The sequence below is a fragment of the Nelumbo lutea genome, chromosome 3, assembly GCF_056320005.1.
Source record: "Nelumbo lutea isolate HS-2025 chromosome 3, American lotus-T2T, whole genome shotgun sequence".
Taxonomy (NCBI): Eukaryota; Viridiplantae; Streptophyta; class Magnoliopsida; order Proteales; family Nelumbonaceae; genus Nelumbo; species Nelumbo lutea.
The window spans coordinates 15,230,360-15,240,483 of NC_142686.1; the positions used below are offsets into that span (position 1 = coordinate 15,230,360).

Sequence of the window (10,124 nt, forward strand, 5' to 3'; positions counted from 1 at the left end):
GGGACCTTTCTCCTTCTTGTTCACAAACTATATAGCAACAAGATAAACACTTGCTCACTAGCCTATGCTGATCGATCACTCGGGAGTCGGGATCTGCTGATGGGCTTGGCATCCACATGGTTTCCCGGTTCCCCTTCTCAGACGCTTGTCACCCACGTTTAGAGCTGACGTGGTTATCGCAATTGGCCTTGTAGTATGACTTGACACGAGTAAAACTGTTGACTGTCGTCTTTTGACATATGTAATATATTCATACGGAAAGTTTCCGCTTCCAATTTCTCACCTTATCTTCTACGGTTCTCAGTAGCAAGGGGTTACAGCTCCCGCTGAAAAAAAAAAGTAGCAGATTTTCGATTCAAATTCGAAGTTCTCAAAAGTCAAAATGGTTTTAGCAATAGCGTCTCCCTCTCTGGTTCAGTCCTCGCTTCTGAGTTTCTCTTCTTTCCCGAGGCTCTCTGCGTTGCAAACCCCCGGGAAAAAAAAACATGATTTTCTTCTCAAGAGACATCCGACATTTCCTCATCGTTTTCCCCCTTGCCGGTCGAATGAAGAAGTATTACGAGTTCAAAATCTTAAGGGAATTCCGGTTCCGCAGAGAGGGCACCATTCCATCTGCTTTTACAATGCAAAAGAAGAATCTGAGGGCAAGTTTCAAGGAAAGGTATGATTTTGGGCTTGAGCTGATGTTTTGAGACGAAGCTTTCTTAACCACCTAGAGGTTAAGCTTGTTGCTTGTTGATAATTTTGACTTAATTGATTTTTTTCCTCAAAATATCAGTTCAAATACATTTACTTTCTCTTCCTTTGTAGCATTACTATTGTTACCTCTTTCTTAATTGTTGAACTTGCTAATATCTTTTTACGGCAATACGAATTCAAAGTTCCATTTAGTTTAGGTTTTGGTGTGGGTTGAAAAGGGCTTTCATTCAAATTTTGACGAAAACTTGGTGAAATTTAATCAAATAATCTTGTAGAACATCATAAACGTTTAATTTAGAAGATCCATTACATAAACTTGGTGGAATAGATTACGTTTATGGTCGAGCAAAAAGTTCACGAAATTATGGTTCTTTCCTAGAAGATAAGACGGTATGCTGAGAATTATTATGCTATTTGCTGTAATGGTTTGGAACTTTGTGAGTTTTGGATCCGTCTTTTACTCTCTCTGTGCACATTGAAGGGAACTGGACTTGACTGGCGGATCCTTAATCGATGGGATGTTCCTTGGAAATGGCAAACGGTTATCCTTACCATGACTGCATGTGGGTTAAGGTATGTTTCTTAGTTTTTTTCAAAAATTCTATCTCAAAGTGGAAAACAATATTTTTGTATTTTTGTACTGTTGTGTGCAAGGAGATCTTGTCATGAGGTATTTTATTGTATTTTGTCTAGCCATTTAAGAATCTCTGTTTATCTTCATTTCCCTTTCATTTGCTTTGAACAACACTTTTGTCTTAGAATCAAACTAATTCTTTTTCCAGGCAGTTTTATTTTGACAGGGTTGGTAGAGGCAGCACTTACACCATATCTAGGATTTCGAATTGGAGAAATGAATTTAGATGAGAAGGCAGAAGTACTTTTTGTGGATCAGGCGTATGGATCACTATCCCTGTTTATTTTTCATGTTCATTCTTGTTTTATTTTCCAGGGTATTTGACAAGTAACAAGGCAGTCAGCCACTGGCATGATATACATGGAAGATGGAACTTCCAGAAACTGACCTTAGGGAATAAAAATAATGATGTTTTTTCCTGTCCTATATAGGAAAGTTCCATATTGTTTCTGTCAAAAGAATTCTATGGAATGGATGGTTATAAACTTATAATCATACAATCCAATCAAGTTTTGGTGCATCAGATCTCCTAAGTTGCTCTTATTAGATATCGTAAGAATGCTATGGAATGGATGGCTATAATCATACAATCTGATCAAGTTTTTGTGCATCAGATGTCCCATGCCCAAAACAGATGGTCTACACTAATTCTACTTGCTATCTCCAGTTTTTCTATCCTGGATTTTGAATGCTCAAGTGTGTGTAATATAGCTTCTTTTCTGTATCTGCAATGTGCAGCGTTGCAACTGCAGTTGTACTTGGAGTTGTATATGGTCTCACAAACACCTTCCAACCTCTTCCAGATGATCTTTTCCGCTATGGTACATCCATGGAAATCCTGGGCTAGAAAATGAGCTATTATTTTTATTGCTTTTATACCAATATCTTTCATTGTTTTATATGACATTTATTGTATGATTGATGCTTGCCTCAATAAAGGACTTGAAGAAAGGAAATCCAGGCACTGTATTAAAGGCTTATGCCTGGAAGTGTGAGATGGGGAAGAAAGCCTCAAGGCTTCACCTTGAAGGCTGATGCCTCAAATATGAGATGCATGGTAGATGCATAATAAAGGTTCACATGTCTGGCATGATCCTAATGCATATTTAGAATGCTGGGTTATTTTCATAACTCGAAACTTTAATTTTTCTTTTTTCTTATTTGATATCTTTTAATTTGCTAAATTCACAATTCCTTTATTATGTATAATGCAAATACTTTTTGGACTCCCTTGAGGCTCTCTTCACATTAGTAGTTTCTCTTTTTGTCCTGTGATATTGTTCCATTCACTTCTCTGCGGTGCATGCACAACACAAGATTAGTCTTTTTTGGGGTTGTTTGTGAATGTGAACCATTTAATTGGATTGTCATTATGGACGATGATGATGGGCCAGGTTGAGTTTTTACAGGGTTGATAATATATGTCTGGGCCAGGCATCTGGACTTTCTGATGTAAATTCATAAAATTATATTTAAAAAATAAAATTTTAATTGAAGTTTATAATCAAAATTATGAGAAGAAGGTGTATATAAATATTTAATATGTAAGCAGGTACCATAAATATTATTTATAGCACATGTATATATTAACTTCTGGGCTGGGATGTTCGGACCTAGGATTTTATGGCCTGGCCCAGCCCGCTTTATGTGTGGTCTTGATGTGGGCCTATCCAGGCAGAAGTGATTAACACTAAATGGGCCCTACAAAGTAATTTTATTTTCAAAATTTCTAGGAATGGTTGAAAATGGAATCAGTTATTAGGGTGTGTTCTTGAAAGAAAACAATTTCATATTTTCTCAAGAGGGCCTCCAGCATAGGTTAAGAAGTTAGTTACAATCATGTTTACAGAGAAACCAACCAGGCTGTTGACTGGCTTGCAAACAAAGTTTTAGAGGGTTCGTTAGTTGATAATTCTGTTCTTTCTTGGTCTTTTAAATGGGATGTGCTATCCCCCATCTTGTGTAGCCCTTCTTCCTTTATACCAGGAAAAAAAAAAGAGTGGATGTGGGTCCACAGAATGTGGAATCAGAATCCAACTTCACATCATCAAAAAGTTGATTTCAAAACTGGCAAAAAATTTTGTCTTGGGTATTGGTGTGATTTCATTCTTCAAAACCCACTAATTGGCAAATACATTTTCACCAATTTTCAGTAGTTCTGTTTTCAGAAGTGGTCAAAATCATAATTATGCACCCTAGCAAATGCCCCCTAATTTGCCTACAACTTTTAAGTTTGTGGGAAAAAAAAAAGAAAAAAAGAATCAACCAAGAAAAAGAGAGAATGCAAGCTTAAAGCTTTTCACATTAAAGCTTATAGCCTCATGCATTTAGAGGTGCCAGACCTGCTGGTATCTTACCCCTTACTTCATGCCTCTAATTGATGGACAATAGAGGACATATTTGATTTTATGAATGAGCATTTTCTAAAAGTGCACAATTATGATACCAAGTCCAGTCATAATAAGTCTTTAGTTTAATGTGTTTTTTATACATTTTTTGGAAATAAAAACAATATGCTGATTCAATATAATATGATATTGTTTCAGAATTGAAGGAACCTTTCAATCTACAGAAAGGATGGCTTTTATGGGCTGGAGTTGGTCTTGTTGGTGCTTTTACTGCGGTCGCATTAACAGGGGCAGCCATGGCTTTGTTTAGTGGGGAGAATCCACAGAGAGAGGTTAGAATTGGATGTAAATTAGTTTGTAATTGATATTGAGGAGACATTCATTTGCTTGATCTAAGACTGCACAATTTACTTTTTGCTCCTTTTGATGGGATTGCAATTAGTTTCTAATTGATATCGAGGAGATACTCATTCATTCTCTTTGAGCTATTGGATGAGGGTGTGATCATCTATCATCAAATCCGTTTTCACAAATTTCCTTGTGTTTCCCATTAACAGAAAGTACAATAAGATTGTGTGTTTTGCACTCAGCTAACTAGGTGGACTTGGATGCAGATAGACAATTTTTTTTTTACTTCACAATATAATGTTACATGTATATGGTACAAGTGCAGAAATATAACAATGATATCTTTTTGGTAAAAGAGATATGACAAAGACGATAGCTGTAACCATTGGGCCTTAAGAATTAGGATTCATAGACTCAATCATAAAAATATTTTTAATTTTTAACTATTTCTCTTATTTTATATAAACAATATACTAATTGATGGAAAATAGCACAAATTAAATTTAGAAGCATAGATAGTATTTAAAAATTAAACAATTGAAATTTGATTATATTAAACTTATCAAGTAGAATGAATAAACATTCATTCTATTATTTTACTGTAATAATCCAATATTTTGTAGTCACATATCACAACTCAGCAAAGAGAAGGGCCATCTTGAATATCTTGTCTGTGTCCACATTTATAGTATTGCAATTAGTTTGAGGTGTTTCAGAGAGTCTAGGTAACATAGGTTTTACCTCTGCATATGTTATTTAGTATAAGGAGATAATTATTTTCTCTAATAAATAATTTTACAGCTTGAATGTACTCTATACTATTTTAAATATCTTTTTATTTAATTGTTTCAGACTGATGCTCTAGTTCGCTTGCTACCATTGATTGGCTCTTCAAATATCAGGTACTTTATTAAGGGCGTATTAAGTTCTTACAATTTTATGAGTGTGAGTTACAACCATTTTACTGAAAGATACTTCTCACAAATCTTTAGAATTGATCAAAGCAAAGTAATGACATTCTTCCTTGTTTATATTCAAGCACTGCCTGTCTGGTGGGAATAACAGGTGTTTTGGCTCCATTACTTGAAGAGACTGTATTTCGAGGGTTTCTAATGGCGTCCCTGACTAAATGGTAATTTTCTTCCCTTTCTCTTTTTAATTTACATGTCTTTTCTTCAAAGTTTTTAGTAGCAGAATGCTGGTCCAGACTCAAGCAGTTCCGTAAAATTGCTTCTCATGTAATATCTTTATTGAGAGACCCTACTAAGTAACTAAACCAGGGTTTAAAAGCACAGTACATTTGACTTAAGACTCAATGAGGTCGATTGAAGTTTTCCATAATCCTTGTTAAATTTCAGCTGTATGTGTGCAAACGATAAAAGGCTTGGTCAATCTTCATCAAATTTTAGATACTACCCCCCCCCCCGCCTCAGTTGAGTGAAATTGATTGAATCCTTGTAAATTTACTTGAAGGTTGGATGCTATAGTGGGATCTAATTGGAAAGGAAAGTATCTATTGAATGAAATTGATCCTTGAGACTACTTGACAAGCTGACTCAACTTTTTGTTTGTTCCATTTAAATTTTGAAGTTCAGTTGAGATGAATCTCTGAATCTTTTTGAAGGGCTTCAAAATTTGGATCTTCAGTTTGTCTACAAGTTTGCCATGGTTTCTTCATAAAATGTGGCAGGAATAACAAAAGCTGCCAAAATTGCCTCTTTTCTCTGCAGTGTGAGAGCTAATTCATTTTATAAGTGTACCCGTGTTTATTTCTTGTTTCTTCTCATATTCACTGATATTTTCTCTTTAAACAATGGATTCACTGTATAGTCTTATGTGGATCTCATCATATCCAATTCTATGTAGTAAGTTAAATTTTTAGATTCAGTTTACCATTTAATTTTAGAACTTTTTCCTCTTTTTCCATCTTGGATGTTATGTTTTCTGTGGTGGTGACAACTAAGCTCTGATTGTGCAAGACTTGGATTCTATGTTTTCTTTCTGGTCATTTTGCAGGTTTCCCACCCCAGTTTCTATCCTTATTAGTGCTGCAGTATTTGCTCTAGCTCATCTTACTCCTGGAGAGTTTCCTCAGCTATTTGTACTAGGTAATGCTTTTATTTATGTTCAATGATCTTAGACTTGGCTATCCTACCAATATGTTTGTCCCATCAAAATATAGTATATACATAAAATAAGATAAATTCTTTAAATGTAAATGTAGAAGTTGATGGGTTCTGCAGATGTGCCTTCACAATTCTAGTGTCATCTGTGTTGTAATGGAGGCTTTGCTTGTTGAAGAATCTTTTGATCTTCAAGGAGATCATCCTCTTTTAAATTGGTTATTCCTCTACTTTGTTTTTATTATGAGCATTTTATCTCCTTGACCATGTCCCTTATTGTTATATTTCTATCAAACATGAGTGCACTTCTAGGTATCTAGTAGCAGTCCCAGTAACTAACAAGAGAGAGGGAAAGGGGAATGGGTAAGTAGCTTTAAAGATCAATTACTGCACTTCTAAGGGATTTATTTTCTGGAATTAAAGTCTTTAAATGGGAAAAAGGTGGCTGAAAAAGGTCATGGATTGAAGTAATGAGGGAGGACATGCAGATTAATGCTTAAACAGAATATATGGCCTTAAAGTAGAATATTGGAATAAGATCCATGTAGTAGACCCCAAATAGCTTCTCTGTGGATTTATTGGATTGGATTGAGTTCAGGATGTGAGATTGGAGATATATCATGTGTGGTGTGAGAAAAGATTGTTCTTATTTCTCTGTTTTCAGAAATATGAGGTTTGGCATGAAAGCTCAGTTTTGATTGTAATCTGTAAGGCCAAAGTAGAGATCTATTATGACTAGCAGTGGAAAAGAGGATTTCTTATATCAGGAGTATGATGTTTGTAAAATAAAAAAAATAAAAAGAACTCAGTTTCCATTGCAGTCTATTGAAAAATCTTCAGTAGAAACATATTATGAGTAGTGGGTAAAACTGTAAAGGAGCTCTTCTATTACCGGTTTGGGCATATAGCTCAGTCCTGACAAGTCTGTTGGGAGACCAATGTTGTGATATATAAAACTTCTTCTGAGTGTTCTCCGGTCAGAACATATCAGAGACCCCAAATAATCACGAGTGAAAGATCTATTGGACAGTTAAACTTTGATGGCTTAAGTGTTAACCAAAGCATTGACTAATCATCAACTAGTGTACTGACTTGTCAGTTCATGGCCCTAGCCTACAAACTGCATCACTAATTAGTCAGTCAACATTCACAATCCATTTGCCTAGGACAACTAAACATTGACTAGTCTAGGCCAACACTGATTAGGTCAACTAGCAAGTAGTTAACCTAATCAACCACAGATTTATTTTATGTTTTATTTGTTTGTGTTTATATAATTATTTAAAATAATATCATATACTATTTATGTCTTTATTTCGTTATATATATAAATGCTAGTAGCTTAATTGCTTTAAGCATTCATGATGGCATGTAGTCCAATTATGGTATATAAATTAGAAAAAAGATAAAGTGAAGAAAAAACAGTGAAGTAAGCCCTTTTAAATCAGTAGTTTTAATAATAAAAGATGTGCAACCTTTAATGGATGACATTACTTCTAAGTTCGGTCAATCCAAGCTGGGCTATATGGCAAGAGCTTGGATTGCCAACATTATTAGTTTAGGTGGTGGAAATAGGCTAGGTCAAATAGGGAATCTCCCTACTTGATCCGACCATTTCGTTGTTTTTAGTGCCATATCCATTGTTAAATTATGAACTCTTAAATCATTTCTTAATACTCCAATCCATGTACTTTTTGGTTGCCCCCATCCCTTCCATACAGATGACAGTGGAGGATGCCCTGGCTAAGATATCAGGTTTAGACACTTCGCTAGTAAGCTAGTGGCTTCCATACAGATGATAAAAAGTGTAGGTAAGACGGAATCTCTTTGTACTTCCTCTAAGATGATATGATTGGGGGAATTGAAGGAAGGAAAAGTGGATAAATATTTATAGTTTAGTAGTGTACTGTGCCTTTTCTTTTGTAGTGGCCAATCTGAATTATATGACTGGAAAGCAGTACTCGAAAAAAAAAAAAAAAAGAAGCATGAATTGCAGTTTCTGTTCTAATTGATTATGTTATGATTCTCATAGCAAGTAGCAACAAGGTTTTAAGTTTCCTGTTCTTAGGTTGTGAAAAAAATTTTTCCGGTAAAACTCTTTTTTGATTTTCTAAAAGAAGTTGACTTCGCCATCTACTTTTTGGGAAACCAACTAACATTCTGGTTTATACAGGGACTGCACTCGGATTCTCTTATGCTCAAACTCGCAACCTTTTAACCCCAATCACAATACATGCTTTCTGGAACTCAGGAGTTATCCTGGTGCTCACCTTTCTTCAGGTAAGACAATCACATCTTTTTCTGGATTCAAATCTGCTTGATGTGGGCCACAAGCATTGAGCACCAAACAATCAAACATCCACAGGTGTACATGTTTCCATATTTTGATACCGAAATCATGTTGAACTAAGATCTTGTGGCTGAGTTTTTTTTTTTTTTTTGGACCCACGAAAGTTTGCATCTGCATATCCAGACCATTGATTTGATGGCCTCTCTTGTTGATCGCTAGTCGGAAGAGCCATTGGTTGTCTGATGAAACCAGTGTTGTGTTCTGTATATATTTGATAGACCAAAAGATGCCATATGATCATTTGGCTAGCATATAATCCAGTTGTCACAACTTCTGGCCGTAATGTCTCTATACCTTTCGAACAATACGATTATCTGGATTGATGACCATGCATCGAACAATTCCTTGTCATCGGTGATGTCTAATACGTGGACTTCTTATTTGTCTGTTTGTTTTGTGCCTGCAGCTGCAAGGATATGATATCAGGGAGCTATTGCAAGCCTCCTGAAAGAGATTCAATCGATTTGGGGGGTTGATACGTTTCTCTCAACTCAATTTGTTCTTTTCATGTATAATAATTATCTTTCTCTATGGCAAAGTAGGTGTACAATTTGTAATTTATTGCTGCGGTTGCATCAGTGGAAATTTGAATGAGGAGTTTGTATTTTTTTTTCCGGTTGTTTCCAGGGGGTGTAAAATGTTGGGGAAAAAAAAAACTGAAAAACAGGACGAGTGATGGAAACACCCGATAAGTAGTTTGAAGTTCGAACCACGAGGAAAACTTGTAACTAAATATGCATCAAATAAATGTTCAAAACGTCAATTGGTTATGAACAAGGCAGTAGGGTATAAATACATAAGAAAACGTAATTTAATAGTTTACGTAAAGTGAAATATTAGACCTGAGGCTGAATGGCTGATATAGAGGTTTATGTGAGCCGATCTATTCATAAGCTATTCGGGCTTGAGTCGCTAAATACTCAAATTTGACTCAAAGATGATTGAGCATTCGAGCTCGAGTTGATTCATGGTTTGCAGTAGCCGGTAGGGCTGTTCATAAGAAGGCCCAATTCGACCAAATCGATCAACTCGGATTGATCCAACCCGAGTTGGCTGGGTTTTCATAAGCACCGGTTGGTTTTAGTTTTCTTGTGTGAAAATCGAAACCGACCCGAACTGCATCGTCTTAGTTCCTAGTTAACCAAGTTATCTCTATCCTAATTCCTAATTATAAGGTAACCTAGTCTTCTAGTTCTTATTTAACTAAGTTGTCTCTATTCTAGTTTCTATAGTCTTATACACCAAATAGGCAACCGGTTAGGCAATTACAATTAGAATTAGATATCATTTTTTACTTAGATTGGAACTCAAAAAGTTTTTTGAAATATACAAATTTTAGTCTTCTTTGTATAAAATAGTTTGGCTTTCTATTTTCTTGATAACTTTTGTCTTCTATTCTAATTCTAACTTGATCCACCCCCCTTAGCCCCTCAACTCAAACACAATCTCTATTCTCTAATACAATTTGACTCTCAACTCAAGAATCAAAAATTTAAAATTTCAAGTTCTCAAGTCTCAATTTCAAGACATCATTTGAATTTCACTCTCCCAACTCCCATCTCAAAATTCTCATTCTCTCAACTCAAGTTCAAGTCTCATTCTCAAAGTCTCAACTTCAGTCA

The 10,124-nt window shown here is 35.4% G+C and overlaps 1 protein-coding gene across 3 annotated transcripts; it reads left to right on the forward strand.

Moving 5' to 3' along the window:
* Window positions 1-258: 258 nt before the first annotated feature.
* On the forward strand, window positions 259-9,279 carry LOC148863133 (CAAX amino terminal protease family protein). 3 transcript variants are annotated; one of them, XR_016109422.1, is made up of 11 exons: window positions 260-661; window positions 1,181-1,272; window positions 1,486-1,593; window positions 2,072-2,154; window positions 3,880-4,013; window positions 4,882-4,931; window positions 5,069-5,161; window positions 6,046-6,137; window positions 7,874-7,963; window positions 8,326-8,432; window positions 8,909-9,279. XR_016109422.1 is itself a non-coding variant. In XM_088975798.1 (10 exons), the coding sequence occupies exons 1-10, from the start codon at window positions 383-385 to the stop codon at window positions 8,948-8,950; spliced, it is 1,080 nt and encodes a 359-aa protein (XP_088831924.1). In that variant the 5' UTR covers window positions 261-382; the 3' UTR covers window positions 8,951-9,279. The 3 variants fall into 3 exon arrangements, 1 of the variants encoding a protein (XP_088831924.1); XR_016109423.1 differs by lacking the exon at window positions 7,874-7,963 and having other exon boundaries at window positions 259-661; window positions 5,388-6,137; XM_088975798.1 differs by lacking the exon at window positions 7,874-7,963 and having other exon boundaries at window positions 261-661.
* Window positions 9,280-10,124: the final 845 nt, after the last annotated feature.

What these genes read in the sequence shown, in the direction of transcription:
- LOC148863133 (XM_088975798.1), top strand. Translation starts at nt 383, where the DNA reads ATGGTTTTAGCAATAGCGTCTCCCTCTCTGGTTCAGTCCTCGCTTCTG. An exon ending in AGGGCAAGTTTCAAGGAAAG is followed by an intron (nt 662 to 1,180) that starts GTATGATTTTGG and finishes TGCACATTGAAG; the next exon opens with GGAACTGGACTTGACTGGCG. An exon ending in TCCTCAGCTATTTGTACTAG is followed by an intron (nt 6,138 to 8,325) that starts GTAATGCTTTTA and finishes TGGTTTATACAG; the next exon opens with GGACTGCACTCGGATTCTCT.